Here is a 27481-nt window from a genome sequence, read left to right on the forward strand (position 1 = left end):
GAATCAAAATATTTTCGGATTTGTTTTTTTTTATTTTATATTATATTATTTTTTGAAAACAATTAGAAAGACTTCCTAGAGAAGCCAATAATGGAGAAAATATTTTTGGATTATTTTAGTTTTGTCATTTTCATAAACAAATAAATAACACATATTTTAAAAACAAGGCTCTTTTTTTCATTTTTATGGCAAGACAAACAATTTCCTTTTCTATTAATGCTTTTTTTTTTAATAAAACAAACTAATAAGACATATTTTTTATTTTATATTCTCAAAATTTCGGCAGAGTTTCGACACTACTTGGACATTTGTTTTTTTTTCTTTCTAAAAATAAGTAGTTATATCTCTACACTGCCATTTCCTCATCTTTTCACGACTTTCTAATTTGTGGAAAATGATGACAACGCACAAAATCTTTTGAATTTTCATGCCTTGTTTTTATATGTATTTTTTTTTTATATTTATTGTTATTTTCAAAATGTGGCATGGGAAACATAAGGATTTCCAAGACATCTTGGATTTCGCAGATGTTCCCCATGCGCTTTTTCCAACATATGAAGCGTGGGGGACATATGGGAATTCCAAGACTTCTTGGATTCCACAAATGTTCCCCATGTGTTTTCCCAAAAGCAAGCGTGGGGGACATAGGGAATTCCAAGGCTTCTTGGATTCCACAAATGTTCCCCATGCTTTGATTAAAATAACATCATGCTGGAAATGACCAAATGACTCATTCGCCCTTGACTGAATACAACATGTAGCACATAGGATGCCATAAGATGGTCTATTATTTTCAGGTTGCTTGTCCTAGACGGACCCAGCCCCTGTGTTGAGTCCCCTAAGTCAAATGCACATGATGCAAATAAATGTTCCTACTAGGGATCCGGCATGTGGCTTTGTTATACTAGGTTCAGAACTTGGGTGTTTGTTCTAGACCTGGCTTACCCGAGCGGACAGCACGAGCCGAGGGGGGCAGCGTACCAGGAATACAGAAGCTTCACCGGCTTAGCAACTTATCCGAACCTCGTTCTAAATTGGGATTTTGACGCTATACAGAAAAGAAGTCATACGAAGTATGCCCTTCTTCATGATTTAGAAGACTCAGAAAGTATAGGGGTTTCGGCACAGTTTATATACAGTTCACGTAATATCAAAGCAGTAAAAGCAGCATTTAGCACATTAGGCTCAAACATGTAAAAATCAGATAATAAATAAAGCCAAATAATAACAATTATTCTAAGCTCGAATTCTTAACCCTGAACCAGTGGTTCTGGGTTTAAATCCCCAGCGGAGTCGCCAGAGCTGTCACACCTCCTTTTTCCGCACTCGAGGGGGTGCAAGGGGAGTTTTTTCCAATTAAAGGACAATCGAAACGGGATTTGTCTATTTTATTTCAGAGTCGCCACTTGGGAGATTTAGGGTGTCCCAAGTCACCAATTTTAATCCCGAATCGAGGAAAAGAATGACTCTATATTATGGTCTGCGTACCAGAAATCCGGATAAGGAATTCTGTTAACCCGGGAGAAGGTGTTAGGCATTCCCGAGTTCCGTGGTTCTAGCACGGTCGCTCAACTGTTATATTCGGCTTATTTATCTGATTTTTAATACAATTATGAACCATGTGCAAATTTTATCTTTTAACCGCTTTATTAATTATTATTATTAGGAATGTGAACGTCGCTTAAAACATGTCTTTGGACTGCGTCACATGAAATGCACCCACAATCCGGAACATATCTTATTTGACGTTTTGGGATTTGGATTTGGGTCGCATGAAATGCACACCCAAGTTTAAGAAAGTAAATTATTAAACACGCGCCTAAAAAGACTATCGCGTTATTATTTTGCGGAGGCCGTGAAATTCGCTAAACGACCCTCCTGAATTCTAAGTAATTTTAAACAAGTATTTACTAGGGCCCCGCAATTTGTGTTTTTATTCGGCGAAGCTCATCTCATTCTTATTTTTTAAAAGGAATTTGCAACGTCATGGACATGCATCTCGGGCCACGTCACAATCAATGTGCCCGTGACTAGAGACATATTTCGACTCCGTTGAGATTTGGATTTGGGTCACATAAATGTGCACCCGAGTTTAGGGATATAACATTATTAAAGGCGCGCCTAAAGCAACTAGCGCATTATTATTTTTGGTAGGGCCGCGGAATTTGCTAAACGGCCCGTCCCAGAATCTAAGTATGTAATACACATATTTTTGTGAAGGCTCCACAATCTGTACATTTTTATTTGGCGAAGCTCATCTCGTTTTTATTATTTGAGGGCAAACTTAAGGCAACTACGATTTTCTACCAATGAAATCATCCGAGGTTAAACAGAAAAAAAGCAACGATTCTAACAGGTAATAATATCCATGGTAAAAATGAAAAATCGAATAACCTCGTTCATATGCTCACATTTACTTTAAGCATGCAGTAACTAAACTTAGAATAAACATTTTAACGCAACAACAAAAAATTGCATTGTTGACATTCATAAATATCGAATATTTTCATTTATTGCCTTGAACCATAATATGCAAAATGAATGAAATGAAACAATGGACGAAGAACACCAACCTTCGAACCTCGACAATCCTAGAACGACAAACAGTGCTTCCTACGGAACTCGAACCGGACTTCACTGAACAAGGAACAACAACGAAAACCCCGGAACACACTCGACGAACCGGACCTCGACTCAACTTTTGGACTTTGGACTGGAACTCGACTTCAACTTGACCTCACTGACGGACCTGTTTGGTGGTGTACGCCGGTGGTTTTGGACGATGCTGGGTAGCAGGTGGTCGTGGGCTGCTGTTTGATGGACGTGCTGAAAACGAATAGCAACGACAATGGCTGCTGCTCGACCAACGTAGCAACGGGGTCTACGATGAAACTAGGAGGAGGAGGTATGGTTGTTCGGAGAGTGGTCGACGCTGCTACGGGTGGTTGGTGCCAGTGACGACGTGAGGGAGTGGGGGGCTGGTTACAGTGGTTTATGGGTAGGGTTTTTCTGGTTAATTGTGGGGTTCGATGGGTAGTGGTCGACGATGAGGCTTGACGATGCAGCAGCGATAGCTGCTGCTTGACGGGCAGCAGCTGGACGATGGAGGGGTCTGTTTAGTGGTGGTGTTTGGGTGGTGGTGAGGAGCTGGTGGGTTCTGGGTTAAGGTCTGAGGGTGGTTTTCGGATATGGTGTTTGGACAGTGACGATGTTGTTGCTGCTCGTCGGGCTGGGTTATGGATGGAGGTTTGACGGACTGGTTTTCGAGACGACGAGGGAGATGGTGTCGTCGAAGCCGGTGGTCGTTTGGACGTGGTTTTGCTGGTTGGAGGTGGGTCGACGGACTGGAGCTGGAGGTTTTTTGCGAGGTTGGTTGACGATGGCGGAGAGGGAGCTGGGTGAACTGTTTGGGAACTGGTGGGGTTGTGACGGGGTGGTTTGCTGGTTTTTCCCTGCTAGGGTTTGTGCTTCTTCTTCTCAAAGAAGAAGAAGATGAACAGTATTTTTTTGCCAAAATTTTCAAAGTCCTATTGTCCAATGTGTTTGTCCGTGTTTTGTAATGTTTTGCCAAGAAAAATGAGCCCCACGCGTGGTGGGGTTCAAGGTTTATGTCCCCCACGCGTGGTGGGGTTCCCCATGTGTCCTGGACACGGTTTATTATGGGCTAGGTCCGAAATTAGGCCTAAAACCGGGTAGTTTGAACCTGAATATTATTCTTTTGCCCGGACCCGAGAAATGGGAAAACGTTGCTTAACTAGTCCTATGTAAGCAAAATAACTACCAAAAATAAGACTAGTATTCAAACAAAACTATATATTTTTAAAATATTTTTTCAAGATTTAAAATAGCTACAAAATATTAATAAAACTATTTTTGTAATTTTCGTTTTTTTTTAAAAAAAATATTAAGATAAAATATGAAGTAATATTTTTTGTATTTTTCAAAGTTAAAATGACTATAAAACATTAGTAGAACTATATTTTTTTGTAATTTTCGAAATTATATAAAGTACAAAAATAAAGTGCAATTTTTATATTTTTCAAGTTTATGAGAGATACATAAACTAAAATTTATATATATATTTTTTTGAAATTTTTCTTTTTGCAACGAAAATAAAGTAAAAATAGTTAAAATAGCTATACTATACCCAATTTCACATATTCACGCCAAAAACGTGAAAATTCTCGGGGAGGGTCAAAAATCACGTGCTTACAATAATAATCAACTAATTTAACATCTAATGATTCAAAGAACAAAAATTTTGTATATATAGGATATTAAAAATTCAAATTCTGGGGCTAGAGATATCGATATACTTAAAGTGGACTCATACTGAAATAAATTCGGCCAAAGAATCATTTAAATTTTTAGATAGCCGATAAACGTGAATTTTAAATTAAGGATAATATCTTCAATTGCATCATTATAAAGATAATATATATATATATATATATATATATATATATATATATATATATATATATATATATAAGTTTTAGAAATTGAAATTTCAAAATAGAAATATTTTTAGTTACTACGAGAATATGATTAATTAGTGCAATGACACCTATGAGTTACTATTTCACTTTGTGGCTATTTTTAGATTCCAATGACACCTATGAGAATAGTGCAAAAATAAAATTATCACTACGAGAATTGAGAAAATGTTAGTCTTTTTTCATGTAGTGTTTCTTAATTAATATATGACGATTATCTATAATTATTTAGAAGGTTTAAATGTTAAAGTTATTTACATATAATTCAAATAACTCAGATATTTAACACGGTTAGTGTCAAATATCAAAATGGAGTAAACAAATTCCCTAGCTAAAGAATTTTTTATATTTTTGGATAGCTAATTAAAATGGTTTGAACTAAGAATAACATTTTCAATTACATTATTATACAAAAAAATAATTATTGAAAAATAATGTTTTAGAAACTGAAATTTTGAGTAAGAAATATTTTTTAAGAGATATCAACACACCAAATAAGAGTTCAAGTAGTAATAAAAGAGTTAAGTCTTATCCAAAAAGTTGTTCATTGTCTCAACATTTGATTGTTTTGCCATAAATATGATTAATTATTTTGCTTCCTGATTATTTTTAGGATCCAATGACACCGGCAAGAATGGTATCAAAAAATTTTTTAGAAGAAATGGTTAATTTTTTTCATATAGTTAATATCCAATGATTATCTATATTTACGAAGAAAGTGTAAATTTTAAAATTATTTACATATAATCTAAATAACTTTAATATTGGACATGATTAGTGTGCGCGCATCCGTGCGGTTACTAATACTAGTAACCTATTAAAAAAGGTTCTATTATTATGGTTGCCTTAGTTCTCCAAACCAACCCACCATTTATTTGGTTACCTTATTTTAAAGTTTCCCCTTTCTGACTTTGGCTGCATATAAAATCAGAAATAAATAGAGCAATGAACAGTTTTCCGTGAACACTAATAAGTCACCGAGAGATGATCATGAATGGTGGGTGACATTGGTCCCAAAAGAAATGTCTAATTAATTGGAAGGTTACTATTATGGCTAGCCTTATTAGCAGCTTAGTAATGGAAGGGCAGCAAACGAATATGGTTTTGTCGCTTTTGGACATAGTTGGTTTGCACAACGCATGATTATCCTTTTTGTCCTATGCATTGTCCTATTTTGCTCATGCCGATATCTTGTTTCCTTCTATAAGCTGTTTTCTTTTTCTTTGCAACCGTGCAAAAGTCACCTAACCCAACTTTGCGAATTCAAGATTTAAATACGAGTAAAAGAATAATTATCGTTCCACCACACCATTTAACGGGCTTTCCTTTCTACTTCAATTGCACCAAGTGTAAAATAAGTAGTAGGAATTAAGCAAGTTCCCACTTTTATATTTGACCTTCTTAGGCTTTTATGTTCAAATTGAACTCACCCTCAACATAATAAAAACATCCAACATTTGTACAAAGCATTTCGCAATATTACTAATATAATGCTACAAAGAAACCAAACATAAGATATGAGATATACTTCATCAAAACTCTTGGTCGAACTCAGCAACCTTTAATTGCCAGGGCAACCAACCAACTCCCAAGTCTTCACCTTTTCAAACTTCCTTATCAACATACTTAATAAACACAGTAGTTGCTTATGATCAAGAACTAAAATAGGAGAGTAGAGAGCACTCTCCTCTTCTTATACATATTCTTTTCACAAGATATCCAAGATTTGGTAGCTCTAAGGACCCATATTAATCCTCAAGAACAGACACTTAATTCCCAAAATGTTAAAGTTCTTTCATCACAGAGGCTCCTGCATTGTTACAACTATTGGACTTTTCACCTCATGCTTCCCATCTGACCAAACTAATGAACCACTTTTCACTATTGAACTCCCTGGTGATAACTTCACTGCTTCAGCTTGTACTCTAACCAGAAAATTAAGCTTCTGTCCCACTCTCCTAAACATCAATTTCTCCGGCTCCACTGTCACCACCATACCCCGTGGCGGCTTCACTGTCACCTTGTACACAGAATATGGATCGCCGACGTTTGTCACAGACCTAATGAAGTGAGTGGACAACTTGTGTTTTCCATATTCTTGAAACACAGCTGAAAGCGAAGGGTAATTCAAATTACCTACATGGCCTGCTCTTTTTGCCCCGCTACAATCTGAATATTTCCTTGTAACAACTTGAACATTCTTGGTTGTGTAATTTGAATTGCACAAGAAATCGACGTAGTCATATGAAGTTAAGTCGTAAATCAAACCAGGGTCCATTGCATTTTGAGGATGCACATGTCCTGCCCCAAAATCCATCACCGTCGATGAATTCCCAGTAGATTCATCCATCATAATTTGACCTCGATTATCCACTGTATATGCAGTTGTCATCAATGCCGATCTTATAGCTGCTGGGCTCCATCCCGGATGCGCCGCCTTCAACAATGCTGCCAGCCCAGATACATGTGGGCACGCCATGGAGGTCCCGCTCAAAATGTTGAACTCTGTTCTCCGTTTATCCGACGGAATCCCACTTGGCCCGACGCCATCGGGCCAAGCTGCGAGAATATTCAATCCAGGTGCAATCACGTCGGGCTTTAGAATTTCCGGTGTTTCAGGATTTGGGCCTCGGGCTGAAAATGACGCTACAACTGGAGCTGGCTTCACATTTACAATTGTGCCTCTGAACACAATCGTCGCCGTTGGGGGTGACTTGGACTTTGACGCTGTAGATATGTACTTCCTTATTTCGTCTCCGGCGGAAGCTCCAACTGACGTTGCCGGTAACACGTGGCAATCAGCCACTAATCCTTCCCCATCGAAAACTGCATTGGCTAATATCATCCCTATTCCACCTGCTTTCTTCACCACTTCGCCTTTTACAGCTCTCGAATTAACGCCTCTGTCACATAACACAACTTTGCCTTGAACGTCATTAGGGTTTAATGAACCTTCCAAACACAATGAAGACGAATATCCATCACTACCTTCACTCCCGGCGTAAATTAGCGGGTAGAGTTTGTGAGGAGCTAACGACGGGCCACCATAGATGCTCACTCCGGGAACTATTTTCCCGTTTCCAAGTTTCACATCTGCCGGGAAATCACGGTCGATTGTTCCGGCACCGACGGTGGTGACCCAAGGAGCTACATTAGTTACTGTGAGGCCTCCTGGCCCGCCGTTTCCGGCGGAAGCAGAGACGAAGATTCCGGCATCATTAGCAGCGAAGGCGGCAATGGCGATTGCGTCGAGGTTATACGGTACCACAACGCCACCAACACTAAAAGAGATGACGTCAACACCATCAGCAACGGCGGAATCAAAAGCAGCAAGAATATCAGCGTCGTAGCAGCCTGAAGCCCAGCACACTTTGTAAGCAGCTAAACGAGCTTTTGGAGCCATTCCAGCAGCAACACCACGCGCGTAACCGAGAGTAGACGCAGGAAAAACATACCTCCCTGCTGCAATTGAGGCTGTATGGGTCCCATGCCCATCGGAGTCCCTAGGAGATCGATGCTCCACAGTTTCGTTCATTTTCCCATTCGTAGCCTCATATCCCTTGGAAAAATATCTCGCTCCGATCAATTTCCGGTTGCATGAAGTCGCCGGAAAGTCTTTGCCAGCCACGCATTCGCCTTTCCATTTCGCCGGAACAGGACTAAGATCATGATCATTAAAGCTCTTTCTCTCCGGCCAGATCCCTGTATCAATTACTCCGATTACAAGGTCCGAACCAAAATCCGATTCCTTAAGCAGCCCAGCACTGTCCGTACTAGTCAAGCCTAGAAATTCAGGGGACCTCGTGGTTTGCACGTGCCTAACTTGTTCAGGTATAAGAGCAAGAACCCCAGGTAATGCCTCAAGTTTTTTAGCATCCGAAATCAATAATTTAGCAGAAAAGCCATGAAAAACATTACTGTAAGTGTGAATAATACGATTTTCTGACGCAACCCCACCTGGTTCTAGCGAGTGGGTATTTGTAGAGAGGGATCTAAGAGCCGATTCATACCAGTGCTCATGGGTTGGAAATATCGAAGGTTTTGCATCGTGTTGAACGTGAACTATAAAAGTTTTTGGGTTATCCACAGTTGATGAAACTGAAACTGTAATTGCGAAAAAAGAAAGGAAAAAGTAAAGAAAGGAAAATGCCATGAGAGAACCTGTGGAGCTGCAGAAAATAGGCGGCAAGTATAATAATAATGGAGTGAAGCTTCATATAAGAAGAAGAAGAAGAGTGAAAGAGCAAGTGGTTACAGTACAATATAGAGAAAAAAGAGGGAAGTGTGATACTAATACAGAAGCTGAGGTGTTGAGAATGAGTGGATAAATTAGATGTAAGTGAAAGTCATGTTTTTAAATAGACAATTTTTAGACTTTCTTTTACTTTTTGGTAGGGGGAGAAAATTAAACTTAGCACCAGCTGTATTTTATTATCAGGTAAAAAGGGTCAAATATATCCTTTCATTTTCAAATATTGTCTATATTTAACTCTCGTTATATTATCTTTGGTCAAATTTATTCTTATCGTTATATTATTTTCCCAAATTTACTTTTACAATCAGCAAATTTTTAAAAATTACCCCTTAATCCGTCATGTGATCCAAAATCTCCCAAATCATTTTAATTAAGTTATTGATTCTTCTTCTTAGTCCACTATTTTCGAAATAATTGGCATTTACGTACTTTCTGAATTGAAAAAAAATATTAAATAATACTACTGTTAATAAAGAAAGTATAGTAAATTAAAAATTTTAAATTAGGTTGCTTTTCTAAATTCTAAAAATGTTTATAACATCCCAACTTTAATGAATTCGTTGCACCAAATGTACGGGGACTTTGCAACTATTAGTGATTGAAGTTGAAGTTCCTCGGAAACTTTATATTGTCGAATTCAACTTTGCTTTAATTAAATGCATACACATTGTATACTCTTAAGTTAATCGATCGGACTCTATACTAACCATACAGTGACAAAATATATTTGAATATACATGTACATACATGATGATCAGCTGCATATAATTCACAATGAATAGATCCACTGAATTCTACAGTGTGTATATGATTGAAAAATAAATAAAATTTTAAACCAATTCCAAACCCATTATTAAGAGACGTGGGTGCATTGGTAATTAAAAATATTCATGAATAATTTATATAGTCTAGTAACTTTAGCATTGGCAATAGTAATTTTTAAAAATAGTGGAGCAAAAAGAACAATAATTGATTTAAATAAATAAAATTTGGGAGATCTTGGATTATTTAACAAATCAAAGGGTAATTTTTAAATGTTTGCTGATGATAGGATTAAATTTGACCAAATAATATAATGATAGAGGTAAATTTAATTGAATAATATAACAAAAGTTAAATATAAATACTATACTAAAGTATAAGGGTATATTTGAACCTTTTCCCTTGTCTGTGTCAATTCTTGAGATCTGCAATGGTGGGGATTTGCTGTCTTGCTTGAAATTTAACAGCCTTTCATTTCTGTTCTGTTGATAGTTGATTGCTTTTTTATACTATCTTTTTCTGATAGGGAAAAATCAAATTCACTATTTTAAACACATCTTCAATTTTGTGGAACCCATGGCACTATTATACTTTGTTTTTTCTTTCATTTCAAAGAGGCAACAAGTGCCCCCCACCCTTTAAATAGAATGGAAGAAGTCAGTCCATTTCCAGCACTATTCTTAAGGTTTGAAATTTATTGACGTGCCTCAATTTTATGACAAAAGGTGTAAGTAGCACATGATAAAATAAGACTATGGTTTGAGATGGTTTGTTTATTTTTTGTGCCGATTTTTGAATGTATTGATATATTGGCGTCAAATCAAGGTGAATGAGGGTATTAAAAATGAATGAGGTAGACGTAAATAAAAGAAAGTTATCTTTAAATACCTATAATCTCATAACACAATAGAACTGTTTGACCAAAAAAGTGTTAAACCTTTTAGTTAAACCAATTAATGATGAGTTAAAAGGTAAATCTTAGCCAAACATAATTAACTATAGATCCAAACATATTGAGTGCACAAGTCGAAAAAGAACAAGCTTGTGTAATATTTCTTAAGATGATTATCATACATCAAATATAAATGATAAGCTTACATCTATGACATGCTTGCACCATACTCATAAGAGCACTGAAGGAGAAAAGAGAAAGTTGTCGATGACTATGAGATCTCTCTTTGTTAACTCTATAACGATGGGCTGTAAATGTTGTAGACAGATCTGGGCTGAGATCCCTCGTGGTGATCTCCCCCTCCCGATATATATTAACAATTTTTCCTTTTATCCAATAGTTTTTGACCGGCGTATTTTCTCATGACTGTACCCTTCATTACTTGCCCAAGCATTACGCTTGTCTTGCAGTGTAAGCTTTCTGACGGCTTGACCCCGGCAACGGCCAAGGTGCTCTTTGTTATCATGCCCCCTAGGCACGACTACGGCTCGATCAATCCCTTATCGTTCCTTTTGAGAACAACCATCTTATGGTCAGATTTTGAACAATACAGTTAGTTCCTCTGTCCATCGGGGTCGCCTCTTGGCGAGCTTGATGGGCGGATTCTGTTGATTCAAAATTTAGGAGAAATCTTATGCGTTGGACGAGGTCCTTAAGGCGAGGTGGCAACGTGACGCTTCAGTGGTATCATTGGGTTGTTACGTTAGATTGGAGATGAATCGTTGCATCGATTCGGGGTATCATGAATACCAATTATACATCATTATGGCGCACGTTTCCCAGGCACCGTATCGTTTCCCATGCCCCTTCAGTTTTTTTGATTGGCGGCTCTTGGGTTTCCCGCTCACGACATTTTATATTCCTATAAATAGGGGGAATCCCTTATTTGACTGTTGTGTTTTTCAATTTAACTGAGAAAGAAACTTTGCGAATTTCCTTTTCCTCTTATCCTTCATACTCTTGCTTTCGACAGAATTTGAGGTGATCCTTATTTCTTTTCCCTCATCGTTCTTGTTCACTTGGATCGAGAGAGATAAATGTCTGGTACTTCTTCTCAGACTGATAGATTTGCTGAAGCTCCGGTGCCGAAAAGTGACGTGCCCCTTCTTGAAGACGGAATGAAGGCGGCGGAAGACGAGGGGTTTCCGTCAGTGGACGAGATAGTTCCCCGTCCGGGGAAAATGAGGACAGATTTTAATAGCCTACTAAAGATGAACCGGATCTTATTCCTTCTACTATGGATGAGGCGACGATTACGACGCTCAAGGCCAAGTGGGGAATCCCTGCTCAAATTGATATGGTACCAGCGACGGGGGAGGATATTGTACATTTGCACTTCTAGGGGTATTGCGCATTTTACGCGTACCCCTTTGTTATCGGGTATGCGCTTCCTCTCCCCTCTCTATTGGTGGACTTCTGCCGCTTTTATGAAGTGTGCCCGGCCCAGCTCTCTCCGTACATATACAAACTCTTCCTCATGCTTATCAAGTATGCGAAGCTTGCCGGACGAGGAATTGCTTTGGGGCAGATGCTTCACATCGTTGCCCTCATTTTCTTCGAGGCTCAATAAGCCATATGCATCATCGAGGAACCAAGAGCTTAGTGGTGAAGATGGATGATAAGGCCAATCGCCGCTTCTAGGAAAGCTACTTCTATGTGCGGACAGAGCACCTTGTGGCGGACTCGGCAAGGTTCCCAGAGATGTGGAACTTCGCTCGTGAGTTATCCTTTATTTATTTTGTGATTCCTCTTAAGGAGGTCGTCGACCGCTCTCCATCAGGTGATATTGCTAAGGACTTATTTTTGCTTTTGCAACCGAGAGACTACCTCTCCCGCTAGTTGACGATATTCGTGAGTGGGTGGGCGTAATTTCCCCCATACAATGGGGATTTGTGAATGGGCGTCCTTCCATGAGAAGTATGGGCGTAAGCCTCTCACCAGTGAGTCGGCCCGTTGCAGTTTTTCTTTATTCTTTACCTCATGGTTTAACCTTGTCGTTATATGATCGTCTTTTTTGTTGACAGGGAGAATGCGTAGGACGAGGGCTCCTCCGCTTGCATTCTGTTAACCGGCGCCCCCTGCCTGACCTACACCGAGGGCCGCTATCCAGCCTGCACCGAGAGCTAATACCCAATCTGCGCCTGCGGCTGGAGCTGCGTTCGTGGAGGCTACTTCTCAACCAAAGACTCTGGTTCCTACTGTTCGCTCAACGGGGTGAATCTTCCCGTGCTGGTAGTGGAGAGGCCCCATGGAAGAGACGACGGGTGGCATTAAAAGTGGCTTCTCAAGCCGAAACATCTTCGAGGGGCGACCCTTCCTTGGCGGTGCCCTCAATTGACGGTGGTGCCAACCCGACCGCAGAGGCTACGTTGTGAGCGATCAACAAGTTGATATAGTGGAGAGACGGAGTCCCGAGGCTGCCATTGTTGTCTTGGGCAGCCCGTTGTCATCCTGGCCGAATCATACTTCTTCTTCGACCGAAGAGAGGGGAAAAGGCATCGTGGTTGATGATTACGAGTCTGAATCCGACCTTGATCTTGACGACATTATGATGTTCGAGGAGGGCTTTCCCCGAACTATGGTAAGAGCGGGAGGTCCTTCCCGAATGCTTGAAATTCTATCGGACCTCAATCTTTTACGAGACACGGTGGATTTTGTGCCACAGTTCGACCTTCTATGCTCTGACGTAGAAAGTAGAGCTCCTCACGACATCATCAATGCCGAATTGTCACATGGTATGGCCGCAATGGGCCTAATGGAAAGTTTCTCTTCATTGTATGTTTTTCTCCCCCCTTTTGTTGTGGCCTTGGCCTTTATCTACTCTTTTCTTTGTTTTCAGTATTACATGCTGGAGATCGAGAGTGCTCGCAGGGTTGAGACTCGGGCCAAGATTTTTCTGATGATGCTTGAAAAGTATCGACAGTATCGCAACAGATGCCGTGAGATGCATGACCGGCCCAGGATGAGCACTGGCACCCAATCCATCGGAGAGGAGTTGGAGAAAAGGGATTAGGAGCTGATGCAGTTCATTCACAGATGTAGTGAGCTTGAGGAGCTGCTCTGTTCCAAGGACGAAGAGCATGAGTTGGGAAAGGGGGTCGCTGCGGAGTGCAAGCATCTTCAGGCGAAGGTGCTGTCATTGCAAGCTGAACTTGATCAAAATGCCACCAGAGTTGAAGCTTTGAGTGAAGAATGGATAGGGAAGTTAGCCAAGCTTGAGAGAAAAGTGGCCGAGTTGGAAAATGCCGAGAATGCTCGGACGTCGGCTTTGTGAAGAGCGGCGGCGCTAGATGTGATGTCCCCAAAGGTCATCACTTGTTTTAAAATGAAATTCTATGTTCCGATGCCTTAAAAACCTCTTTTAACATCACCTTGATTTGCATGCGCAGTCCGGGCGCGTAGCCGGAATGCAAATCTGTGAAAAATGATAAATTTTGACTATAAAATAAATTAATTTGACTTCGGTCAACGTTTTGGGTAAACGGACCCGGACTCGTGATTTAACGGTCCTGGAGAGTCCGTAGGAAAATATGGAACTTGGGCGTATGCCCGGAATTGAATTCCAAGGTCCCAAGCCCGAGAAATGAATTTTTGAAGAAAATTGTTTTCTGAAATTGTTTATAAGGTTGGAAATGAATTTTGATTAAAACTTGATAGTATCGGGCTTGGATTTTGGTTTTGGCACCCGGTATATTTAAGATAATTCTGTGAAGTTTGATAAGAAACATTCATTTGACGTGACTCGGACCGTAAATGAAAATTTTGATGTTTAAAGAAGTTTTGAGGAATTTCATTGATTTGAGGTTTAATTCGATGTTCATGATTTTATTTTGGTGATTTGATTACATGAATAAGTCTGTGGGATGTTTTTGAGATTGTGTGTATATCTGGTTTGGAGCCTCGAGGGCTTGGGTGAGATTTGGATAGGCCACGGGGTGCATTTTGAACTTAGAAAATTACAGGTTTTATGCTGGTATATTTCAGACCTACAGGCTTTGCACTCGCAAATGCGAGCCTTGCATCGCAAATGCGAGAGGTGGCCTAGGCAGCCTTCTTCGCAAATGCGACACCCGCCTAAATCCCCTATAGTCACAAATGTGAGACCCCCAGTCGCAAGTGCGACTTTGCAATTTCGATTCCCCCTTCGCATTTCCCAACCCAACAGAGATCGGGGTTCGCAATTGCGAACCCCTGTTCGCAATTCCCATATCTGAGACCTGCAACTTTTATACTTAGACGATTTTCAACCCATTTTTCACATCTTTTCAAAACACAAACTCCCTAGGGCGATTTTTCAAGAACAATTCTTCTTCCAAATCGATTGTAAGTTAATTTTAACTCATTTCCTTCAATCATTAACATCTTTTAACATAATTTTGACTCAAAATCAATGATTTTCATGGGGAATTGGGTGTTTTGGGTAGAACCTAGGTTTTTCAAAAATTGGGGATTTGGACTTCGATTTGAGGTCCGATTTCAAAATAAATTATATATTTGGGTTTGTGGGGGAATGGGTAATCGGGTTTTGGTTCGAAACTCGGGTTTTGACCGTGTGGGCCCGGGGCCGATTTTTGACTTTTTGGGCAAAACTTTGGAAAAACTCATTTTCATGCATTGAGGTTGATTCATTTAGTGTTTATTGATGTAATTAAGCAACTTATGACTAGATACGAGCGAATTGGCGGTAGAATCAAGGGGTAAAGCTATAATTGAATTGTGAATTGTGTCCGTGGCATCGGGGTAAGTGTTTGGTCTAACCTTAGCTTGAGGGATTAGGAGTCGAGTCCTATTTGCTATGTGTTAGTTGTGGAGTACGACGTATAGGCATGGTGATGAGTATCTATACGTTGGTGTCTAGCATGCCAGTGAGTCTTATATTGTGATTTTCATGACTTCGTTGTATTATTCATGCCTTGGTGAAGATTTATATTGGTTGTGTAAAGTTTGTGGAAAAATATTGTGACCTATGAACATTGAGGAGCGTTGGCTCAAGTTGTGAAGTGAATTGTGAAAGTATAAGTGATAATTGAACCTCTAGAGCATTGGCTCGAGTTGTGAAGTGAATTGTGAAGTACAAGTGAGAAAGAGAAGAGATCATTATGTTGCCTCCCTTGCTAGGATATTGTTGCTTTATTTGTTATCTCCATTGTCGGGATGTTGATATTATTGATGTTGTTCCCTTGCCAGGACTTAACTATTGAATTGTTGTTCCCTTGCCGGGATCCTTATTATAATCTCATTTATTCTCTTGCCCTATTGTTTGTGATTGTTGTTTGGGTGAGGAAGAGAGTTAAAGCATGAAGGGTGATGTCGTGATTGTTTTTGTGAGGAAAAAGTGTAAAGCCCGAAGGGTGATGCCCTGCCGCACAATGTACCATTCCGTGCCGATTATATTGATTATATGGCAAGGATAGAGAGTAAAAGCACGAAGGGTGATGTCATGCATATTTTCATTACTTTATTGCTTTGGCGAGGACGAGAGTAAAAACACGAAGGGTGATGTCGTGCATTTATTGATTTTTGATGCTTTGTTGATATCCGAGTTATATTGTTTCTTTTGTTTACTTGTTGTATTTCTATTCGGAATTGATATCTTCCCCGCAGCATGCTCCACCTCTCATACTTGACTGTTTATTTCTGTATTTTCTTTTCCGTTGTATATATTTGAATTGCATAGGTTGTTTTGTAGTCTTGTCCTAGCCTTGTCACTACTTCGCCGAGGTTAGGCTAGACACTTACCAGCACATGGGGTCGGTTGTGCTGATACTACACTATGCACTATGTGTATATCCCAGAGCAGCTCTTGGACCGTAGTTTAGAGGCTACCTTCAGTCCATGCGGGTAGACCTATAGGCGTCCGCAGGCCCTGACGTCTCCCTCTATCCCTATTTCCTGTTTCATTTTCCTTTTGTTCAGAAATAGTGTATTTTTATTCCTTCAGACTTTGTATATAGTAAATCTTAGTCCGTCTGTGAAACTGTGACACCAGGTTTTGGGTGATTAAGGCTTGAGTAATTGCAATAGACATAGATTTCAGATATTTTATTGACGTCTTCCGCTTAAATTCTAATTTCCTCTATTCAATTGTTTTCACTTTATGTTTAAAAATAAAGAAATGGTTAATAAAGTAAGTAGTTCAAGGATTGGCTTGCCTAGCTCACATTAGTAGGCGCTATCACGACTCCCGAGGGTGGGAAATCCGGGTCGTGACAAGTTGATAACAAAGCTCTAGGTTACATGGGTCTCACAGTTCACAGACAAACTTAGTAGAGTCTGAGGGATCAGTATGGAGATGTCTGTATTTATCCCCAGAGGCTACAGAGTTGGGAAAAACTTCACATTTATTCTTTCATGTCATGCAGTTTGATTTTTCAATGCTAATTGAATTTCTACTCTGTTCTTTCACAGATGGCGAGAACACGTTCTTCCTCATCCACTGACCAGAAGCCCAAGCCCCCAGCAGTAGCTCCCACGAGGGGCAGAGGGCAAGGCCATGCTAGAGGCCGAAGCAGGGGCAAAGCTCAACCTAAGGCAGCAACACCCGCAGTGGAGCCTCAGGTTGACTTTGATGATGAGGTTCCGCACCCAGTAGTTCTGATGGGCCCAACTCAGGTCCTAGAGGGGGTTATTGCTACCCCAGTACTTCAGGACGCTCTGATCCGTCTAGTAGGCCTTATGGAGAGTGTCACCCGGGCAGGCTTGCTTCCCGTAGCACCAGCCATCTCTCGGGCTGGAGAAAGAGCCCAAACCCCTACTACTCGCACTCTGGAGCAGGTATCTCCCTAGTTCCAGACTCCAGCGGTTCAGCCAATTGGAGCAGTTCAGCCGGGTGTGGTAGCTCAGATCGGTGATGGAGCAGCTATATTTGTCGATGCTTTGTGGAGGTTGGATAGGTTCACTAAACTCTTCACTACTACTTTCAGCGGTGCATCTTCTGAGGATCCCCAGGATTATCTAGACAGCTGTCACGAGGTTCTCAAGAACATGGGGATAGTTGAGACCAATGGGGTCAATTTTGCTACTTTTCGTTTGTCTGGATCCGCCAAGACTTGGTGGAGGGATTATAGTTTGGCTAGACCAGCTAGATCGCCAGCTTTGACTTGGGAGTAGTTTACTCAGCTATTTCTGGAGAAGTTTCTCCCCATCACTCAGAGAGAGGCCTATCGGAGGTAGTTTGAGCGACTCCAGCAGGGTTCTATGACTGTTACCCAGTATAAGACCAGATTCATCGACTTGGCTTGTCATGCTCTTATCATACTTCCCACCGAGAGAGAGAGAGAGATGGTGATGAGGTTCATTAATGGACTTATTCAGCCAATTCGTCTTCAGATGGCTAGGGAGACTGGGAGTGAGATTTCCTTCTAGGAGGTGACCAATGTGTCCAGGAGAGTGGAGATGGTTCTATCATAGGGAGGTGGTCATGGGTCGGACAAGAGGCCCCATCATTCGGGCAGATTCAGTGGTACCTCGTCTAGAGGTAGGGATTCGTATGTAGAGGCCATCCTTCTAGGACTTTTCAGTCAGCTCTCCAGGTTTCTTACAGTGCTTCAGGCGGCCGTGGTCCTCAGATGCAATATTCTGATCAACAGTCCTACAGTGCACCACTAGCTCCTATCAGTGCACCGTTGCTTCAGAGTTTTTGGGGTGGTCATTCAGGTCGTCAGGGTCAGTAGTCTCAGCAGTCGAGGGCTTGTTACACTTGTGGTGATATGGGTCAATTTGCTAGGTTTTGCCCTCGAGCACCGAGTAGCTCTCAGCATCATAGTTCCCATGTCATGGTTCAGGCACCAGGTGTTCCACAGCCCGCCCAGCCAGCTAGAAGTGGGGGTAGAGGTGCTAGAAGTGGGGGTAGAGGTACTAGAGGTGGAGATAGAGGTATTAGAGGTGGAGCTCAGGCCGCTAGAGGTGGAGGCTAGTCAGCAGCAGGCCGCCCCAGAGATGTAGTTTAGGGTGGTGGGGCACAGCCCCATGTTATGCTCTTCCAGCTAGGCCCGAGGCTGAGGCTTCAGATGCAGTTATTATAGGTACGGTTCTAGTTTGTGATAGAGAGGCTTCAGTGTTATTTGATCTAGGGTCTACATACTCATATGTGTCATCTTATTTTACACCGTACCTGATTATGCCTAGTGATTCTTTGAGTGCTCCTATTTATGTGTCTACGCCGGTGGGTGATTCTGTTGTTGTAGATTGAGTCCATCATTCATGTATAGTTGTGATTGGAGGTCTTGAGACTCGTGTAGATTTGCTTCTTCTGGACATGGTTGATTTTGATGTCATATTAGGGATCACCTTACCATACTATCTTGGATTGTCATGCCAAGACTGTGACTTTAGCCTTGCCGGGTTTGCCTCGTTTAGAATGGAGAGGGACTCATGGTCATTCTACCCGTAGTGTTATCTCTTATGTGAATGCTCGGCGTATGGTCGAGAAGGGGTGTTTGGCCTATTTGGCTTATGTTCGTAATTCTAGCGCTGAGGTTCCTTCTATTGATTCTGTGCCCGTTTTTCGTGAGTTTCCTAAGGTTTTCCCTTTGAACCTGCCGGGTATGCCACCCGACAGGGATATTGACTTTTGCATTGATTTGGCTCCGGGCACTCAGCCCATTTCTAGCTCGACGTATCATATGGCCCCGCCTGAGTTGAAAGAGTTGAAGGAGCAGTTACATGACTTGCTTGAGATGGGTTTCATTAGACCCAGTGTTTCGCCTTGGGGTGCGCCGGTGTTGTTTGTTAAGAAGAAGGACAGATCAATGAGAATGTGTATTGATTACCGGCAGTTGAACAAGGTTACAATCAAGAATAAGTATCCATTGCCGAGGATTGATGATTTGTTTGATCAACTTCAGGGTGCCAAGGTATTTTCGAAGATTGACTTGAGATATGGCTACTATCAGTTGAGGATTAGGACATACAATGTCCCTAAGACCGCTTTTCGTACTCGGTACGGGCATTATGAGTTCTTGGTGATGTCATTCGGGTTGACAAATGCCCTAGCAGCCTTTATGGATTTGATGAACCGAGTGTTCAGGTCTTATTTAGATTCATTCGTGATAGTCTTCATTGATGATATTTTGATATATTCCCGCAGCCGGGAGGAGCATGAACAGCATCTTAGAGTGGTTCTTCAGATCTTGAGGGATAGTCAGTTATATGCTAAGTTCTCAAAGTGTGAGTTCTGGTTGAGCTCAGTTGCATTTTTGGGTCATGTTGTATCAACAAAAGGTATTCAGGTGGATCCGAAGAAGATTGAGGCCGTCAAGAACTGGACTAGACCAGTATCAACTATAGAGATTCGGAGTTTCTTGGGATTGGCAGGCTACTATCGTCGATTCGTGGAGAGGTTTGCATCCATCGCAACTCTGATGACCAGGTTGACTCAGAAGGGTGCCTAGTTCAGATAGTCAGACAAGTGTGAGGTGAACTTTCAGAAGTTCAAGACAGCTCTGACTACGGCACCGGTGTTGCTTTTGCCCACAGGTTCAGGGCCTTATACAGTTTATTATGATGCATCTCGTATTGGACTTGGTGCAGTATTGATGTAGGATAGAAAGGTCATTGCCTATGCTTCATGGCAGTTGAAGATTCATGAGAAGAACTATCCGTTTCATGATTTGGAGTTGTCAGCCATTGTTCACGCGTTGAAGATTTGGAGGCATTATCTTTATGGCATGGCATGTGAGGTGTTCACGAATCACAAGAGTCTTCAGTATTTGTTCAAGCAAAAGGAGTTGAATTTGAGGCAGAGAAAGTGGTTGGAGTTGTTGAAGGACTATGATATCACTATCTTATATCATCTGGGAAAGGCCAATGTGGTGGCCGATGCTTTGAGTAGGAAGTCAGCTAGTATGGGCAGTCTTGCTTATATTCCGGTCGGTGAGAGGCCACTTACTTTGGATGTTCAGGCTTTGGCCAATCAGTTTGTGAGGTTGGATGTTTCTGAGCCCAACCGTGTGTTAGCTTGCACAGTCGCTTGTTCTTCATTATTGGAGCGGATCCGAGATCGGCAGTATGATGATCCCCATTTGTGTGTCCTTAGAAACACGGTGCAGCGCGGAGGTGCCAAGCAGGTTACCTTAGGTGATGATGGAGTTTTGAGATTGTAGGGTCGAGTTTGCGTGCCTAAGGTGGATGGGCTTCTGGAGTTGATTTTAGAGAAGGCCCATAGCTCTCGGTACTGTATTCATCCGGGCATCGCGAAGATGTATCAGGATTTGCGGTAGCATTATTGGTGGCGGAGAATGAAGAAGGATATCATTGCGTATGTGGCTCGGCGATTGAATTGTCAGCAGGTTAAGTACGAGCATCAGAGTCCTGGTGGATTGTTTCAGAATTGAGCTTCCCGAGTGGAAGTGGGAGCGGATCACTATGGATTTTGTTGTTGGAATTCCACAAACTTGGAGGAAGTTCGACACAGTTTGGATCATTGTTGATAGGCTGACCAAGTCAGCGCATTTCATTCGTGTGGCAGTTTCCTATTCTTCTGAGAGGTTAGTTGAGATCTATATCCGGGAGATTGTTTGCCTTTATGGTGTGACCGTGTCTATCATTTTGGACCGAGGTACGCAGTTTACCTCACGCTTCTAGAGGGCCGTTCAGCGAGAGTTGGGCACACAAGTTGAGTTGAGCACAACGTTTCATCCCCAGACGGACGGGTAGTCCGAGCGGACCATTCAGATTTTGGAGGATATGCTCCGAGCTTGTGTCATTGACTTTGGGTCATCACTTGTTTTAAAATGAAATTCTACGTTTCGAGGCCTTAAAAACCTCTTTTAGCGTCACCTAGATTTGCGTGCGCAGTCCGGGTGCGTAGCCGGAAAGCCTATATGTGAAAATCTGTGAAAAATGATAAATTTTGACTATAAAATGAATTAATTTGACTTCGGTCAATGTTTTGAGTAAACGGACCCGGACCCGTGATGTGATGGTCCCGGAGGGTCCGTAGAAAAATATGGCACTTGGGCGTATGCCCGGAATCGAATTCCGAGGTCCCAAGCCCGATAAATGAATTTTTGAAGAAATTGTTTATAAGGTTTGGAAATAAATTTTGATTAAAACTTGATAGTATCGGGCCCGTATTTTGGTTCCGGTGCCCAATACAGGTCTTATATATGATTTAAGATAATTCTGTGAAGTTTGGTAAGAAACGGAATCCATTTGACGTGACTCAGACCGTAAATGCAAAATTTGATGTTAAAGAAGTTTTGATGAATTTTATTGATTTTGAGGTTTAATTTGATGTTATGATGTTATTTTGGTGATTTGATTACATGAATAAGTACGTGAGATGTTTTTGAGGTTGTGTGTATATCTGGTTTGGAGCCCCGAGGGATCAGGTGAGTTTTAGATAGGCCACGGGGTGCATTTTGAACTTAGAAAATTGCAGGTTTTATGCTGGTATATTTCAGACCTGCAAGCTTCGCATTTGCGAGCCTTGCATCGCAAATGCGAGAGGTGGCCTAGGCAGCCTTCTTCGCAAATGCGACACCCGCCTAAATCCCCTATAGTCACAAATGCAAGACTCCCAGTCGCAAATGCGACTTCACAATTTCGATTCCCCCTTTGCATTTCCCAACCAGCAGAGGTCAGGGTTCGCAACTGTTCGCAATTCCCATATCTGAGACCTGCAACTTTTATACTTAGACGATTTTCAACCCATTTTTCACATCTTTTCAAAACACAAACTCCCTAGGGCAATTTTTTAAGAACAACTCTTCTTCAAAATCGATGGTAAGTTAATTTTAACTCATTTCCTTCAATTATTAACATCTTTTAAAATGATTTCAACTCAAAATCAATGATTTTCATGGGGGAAATTGGGTGTTTTGGGTAGAACCTAGATTTTTTAAAAATTAGGGATTTGGCGAGGTCCGATTTCAAAACAAATTATATATTTGGGTTCGTGGGGGAATGGGTAATCGGGTTTTGGTTCGAACCTCGGGTTTTGACCATGTGGGCCCGAGGGCAATTTTTGACTTTCTGGGTAAAACTTTGGAAAAACTCATTTTCATGCATTGGGGTTGATTTAGTTAGAGTTTATTGATGTAATTAAGCAACTTGTGACTAGATACGAGCGAATTGGCGGTGGAATCAAGGGATAAAGCTATAATTGAATCGTGAATTGTGTTCGTGGCATCGAGGTAAGTGTTTGGTTTAACCTTAGCTTGAGGGATTAGGAGTCGAGTCTTATAGTATAGGCATGGTGACGAGTATCTATACGTTGATGTCTAGCATGCCCTTGAGTCTTATATTGTGATTTTCATGACTTCGTTGTATTATTCATGCCTTGGTGAAGATTTCTATTGGTTGTGTAAAGTTTGTGGAAAAAAATTATGACCTATGAATATTGAGGAGCGTTGGCTCAAGTTGTGAAGTGAATTGTGAAAGTATAAGTGATAATTGAACCTCTAGAGCATTGGCTCGAGTTGTGAAGTGAATTGTCAAGTACAAGTGAGAAAGAGAAGAGATCATTATGTTGCCTCCCTTGCCGGGATATTGTTGCTTTATTTGTTATCTCCCTTGACGGGATGTTGATATTATTGATGTTGTTCCCTTGCCGGGACTTAACTGTTGAATTGTTGTTTCCTTGCCGGGATCCTTATTATAATCTCATTTATTCCTTTGCCCTATTGTTTGTGATTGTTGTTTGGGTGAGGAAGAGAGTTAAAGTACGAAGGGCGATGTCGTGCATTATTTTTGAGAGGAAAGAGTGTAAAGCACGAAGGGTGATGCCGTGCCGCACGATGTACCATTTTGTCCCGATTATATTGATTATATGGCGAGGAAAGAGAGTAAAAGCATGAAGGGTGATGCCGTACACATTTTCATTACTTGATTGCTTTGGTGAGGACGAGAGTAAAAGCACGAAGGGTGATGCCATGCATTTATTGATTTCTGATGCTTTGTTGATATCCGAGTTATATTGTTTCTTTCGTTTACTTGTTGTATTTCTATTCAGAATTGATATCTTCCCCCGCAGCATGCTCCCCCTCCCATACTTGACTGTTTATTTTTGTATTTTCTTTTCCGTTGTATATATTTGAATTGCACAGGTTGTTTGGTAGTCTGGTCCTAGACTCGTCACTACTTCGCCGAGGTTAGGCTAGACACTTACCAGCACATGGGGTCGGTTGTGCTGATACTACACTCTGCACTATGTGCAGATCCCGAAGCAGCTCTTGGACCGTAGTTTGGAGGCTACCTTCAGTCCATGCGGGTAGACTTGCAGGCGTCCGCATGCCCTGGTGTCTCACTGTATTCCTATTTCCTGTTTCATTTTCCTTTTGTTCAGAAATAGTGTATTGTTATTCCTTCAGACTTTGTATGTAGTAAATCTTAGCCCGTTTGTGACACTGCGACACCAAGTTTTGGGTGATTAAGGCTTGAGTAATTGCAATAGACATAGATTTCAAATATTTTATTGATGTCTTCAGCTTAAATTCTAATTTCCGCTGTTCAATTGTTATCGCGTTATGTTTGTTAAAAAGAAAGAAATGGTTAAAGAAGTAAGTAGTTCAAGGATTGGCTTGCCTAGCTCACATTAGTAGGTGCCATCACGACTCCCGAGGGTGGAAAATCCGGGTCGTGACACTAGAGGACACTATCCACATCCTCCAATTTGAGCAGGAATCCGAGAGGGCAACGACCATACTAAGGTAAGCGCGGATCGAGAAGCGTATTGGTGAAATTGACCGGGAGGCTTCGAGCCTAGGAGACTGGGTCATATCACCCGAGGCTGAAGGCGCAATTGTTGGCTTAGGTTGAATCTGCCTCTGCCACTGTTCCTTGCCGCTTGTATGAGCTGTGGGTCCATGCCAAGGCCCAACGAGATATATAAAAGGGTTTGTGGGAGGCGAGCAATATTTTTGAGGATGCCTTTGAAGAAGTTCGGGTGAAGGCACAGCGAGCTCGTGCCAATTACGGCTATGACCCTGCGATACCGGAGGTTGGCGAGGATGCTAATGTTGAGGATGGGTCTCCTGAAGGCGATGGGGGGGAGGACGATGGTGATTACGCCGAGTGAAAAGTTGCTGCAGCTTTTATAATCTTTTTTTTGTTCATTCGTCTCTTTCTTTTAGGGCCTATTTCGGCCTTTTGTAAGGTGCTGCTGTTGCGCACGTATATGTAAATAAAACAGTTGCTTTGCCTTGGTGTGTCTTTTTATTTTATTTTTCTTCCCCATGCTTGTTACATATCTTTTTCTTTTGACGTAGTCCTTCATATTTTGTTTTGTTTTTGACGAGTCCTTGATTTTTCGATTTAGGAATCCGAACCTACCTGGGCCGAGTAGGATCTCGTTGCGTGAGTCCGAATGAAGTCAATTTGGATCTGCACGTCAGTGTGAGGTTGACTTCTGATTTGTCGCTTTAGGCAGAATCATTCTTTATCCAAACGAGGTTGAATTCGGATTTGCCATTTTGGACGAAGTCAATTTTGACTTGAACATTCGAGGTTGACATTTTCATATGTACTCGAGCGTGGTCGAACTTGGAATCTCTGTCTGGAGTGAAGTCAATTTCTAACTTTTGTTTGAACGAGTTCGTATTTGGAGTTGCTGTTTTAGGTGAAGTTAATTTCTGACTTATACTTGAACGAGTTCGAACTTTATCTTTTATTCGACGTTGGCCGGTGGCTGTAAAGGCGTTGTTCCGAGCGAAGTCAGAATTATAACCCGTTATAACTCGAGCGCAGTTGAACTTTTCTTTTGGCGATGGTCGTTGGCCGTATGGGTGTTATTTCGAGCGGGATCGAAATAGTAACCTGTTGTAACTTGAGCGAGGTCAAATTTTTCCTTTGGCGTTGGCCGTAAGGGTGTTATTTCGAGCAAGATCGAAATAGGAACCCCTTGTAATTCGAGCGAGGCCGAATTCTTCCTTTGGCAATGGCCGTTGGCCGTAGGGTGTTATTTTGAGAAAGATCAAAATAGTAACACATTGTAATTCGACGAGATTGAATTCTTCCTTTGGCGATGGTCGTTGGCCGTAAGGGTGTTATTTCGAGCAAAATCGAAATAGTAACCCGTTGTAATTCGAGCGAGGTCGAATTCTTCCTTTGGTGATGGCCGTTGGGCGTAGAGGTGTTATTTCGAGCAAGATCAAAACAGTAACCCGTTGTAATTTGAGCGAGGTCGAATTATTCCTTTGGCGATGGCCGTTGGCCGTAGCGGTGTTATTTCGAGAAAGATCGAAATAGTAACCCGTTGTAATTCGAGCGAGGTCGAATTCTTCCTTTGGCGATGGCCGTTGGCCGTAGGAGTATTATTTCGAGCAAGATCGAAATAGCAACCCGTTGTAATTCGAGCAAGACCGAATTCTTTCTTTGGCGTTGGCCGTAGGGGTGTTATTTCGAGCTAGATCAAAATAGTAACCCCTTGTAATTCGAACGAGGTCGAATTCTTCCTTTGGCAATGGTCATTAGCTGTAGGGGTGTTATTTCGAGCAAGATCAAAATAGTAACCCATTGTAATTCGAGCGAGGTCGAATTATTCCTTTGGCGATGGCCATTGGCCGTAGGGGTGTTATTTCGAGCAAGATCGAAATAGTAACCCGTTGTAATTTGTGCGAGGTCGAATTCTTCCTTTGGCAATGACCGTTGGCCGTAGGGGTGTTATTTCGAGCAAGATCGAAATAGTAATCTGTTGCATCATTATTGTTATGTATGTTTTTTTGGAGAGCACTGCACATCGCCGTACTGTTTATGCATGTGTCGGGGTGAGTTCCGGTGTGCCCGACTTTGTTTTTACTGGAGGATACTGGGCGTTCCCTGGGCGAGTCCCAGTTTGCTTAATTTTGTTTTCACTAGAGAATTTTGTGCGTTTCCTGGATGAGTCCTAGTTTGCTTAATTTGGCTTTCATTGGAGAATGTTGTACGCTTCCTGGGTGTTTTGGCTGCGTTGGTCCCTCGCTTGCATACTTATACGAGTGCTTGCGTTCATGTTTTGAATCAATCAAAAGAGTGAAGATAAACCCAAATGAAATTGTCTGTTACCTCGGTCTAGCAAGCCGGTGAAAGGAGGAGCAGCGTTGTAGGGTTACTCGCTCTGCCTAGTACTCGAACAATGGTTTCTTATTTTACAACCATATTTTTGCTTCGCCATTCAACTGCGTTTAGACTTCTCGTGAGGTGGGCTTACCTCACCCGTTGGGACACTGAGGCTGAGTCACAGTCCGATATGCGTAAACAATAAGGGAAATATGTCATGCTTTATTTATAAATTATATAACATGCGTGTTACGAAAATAATGTGGGGTATGCCTGATCTCCCAAAGGGTCATGCAGTAGGTTATCGTCCTTTCCCAAGGGGCGGAAGTACAGGTTGGTATACAGGGTGAATACATAGCATATGATCGCGGTCACTCCAAGCACATAGTGATCGTGGTCCTATTTCACCTGAACATATGGTTGCTGAACCCCCCGTTACGGGTGGGGCATGGGTCTCATATAGACATCGGTCATAATTTTTATTTTGTGTAGGGATCTGGCTTAGATTAATAAAGTTGTGTCAAAAACTTATCTACCATTTTTTGGTTTGTGTTGTCACCAAGATGCTGAGGTTGTAGCAGCCTGGAAGTAATATTTGGCTGGTCCTAGATCTACAGGAAACTAAAGAATTTGGCTAAGAAACTTTCCACAGACGGCTCCAAATTATTTGACCAAAAAAATGTTAAACCTTTTAGTTAAACTAATTAATAATGAGTTAAAAGGTAAATCTTAGCCAAACATAATTAACTATAGATCCAAACATATTGAGTGCAAAAGTCAAAGAAGAACAAGCTTGTGTTTTATTTCTTAAGATGATTATCATACATCAAATGTAAATGATAAGCTTACATCTATGACAGGCTTGCACCATACTCGTAAGAGCGCTGAAGGAGAAAAGAGAAAGTTGTCGATGATTATGAGATCTCTCTTTGTTAACTCTATAACGATGGCTGTAATTGTTGTAGCCAGATCTGGGCTGAGATCCCTCTTGGTGATCTCCCCCCTCCCTATATATATTAACAATTTTTCCTTTTATCC

General features: G+C 41.4%; 1 protein-coding gene across 1 annotated transcript; it reads right to left on the bottom strand.

Annotated features, from left to right (window-relative positions):
* Positions 1-5846: 5846 nt before the first annotated feature.
* LOC107799214 (subtilisin-like protease SBT1.5) lies at positions 5847-8888 on the bottom strand. Its single transcript, XM_075256107.1, has one exon. It carries the CDS (start codon positions 8647-8649, stop codon positions 6295-6297), a length of 2355 nt encoding a protein of 784 aa, XP_075112208.1. The 5' UTR covers positions 8650-8888; the 3' UTR covers positions 5847-6294.
* Between the last annotated feature and the right edge of the window lie 18593 nt (positions 8889-27481).

The sequence above is a fragment of the Nicotiana tabacum genome, chromosome 6 (genome assembly GCF_000715075.1).
Source record: "Nicotiana tabacum cultivar K326 chromosome 6, ASM71507v2, whole genome shotgun sequence".
NCBI lineage: Eukaryota > Viridiplantae > Streptophyta > Magnoliopsida > Solanales > Solanaceae > Nicotiana > Nicotiana tabacum.

What these genes read in the sequence shown, in the direction of transcription:
- LOC107799214 (XM_075256107.1), bottom strand. Translation starts at nt 8,649, where the DNA reads ATGGCATTTTCCTTTCTTTACTTTTTCCTTTCTTTTTTCGCAATTACA.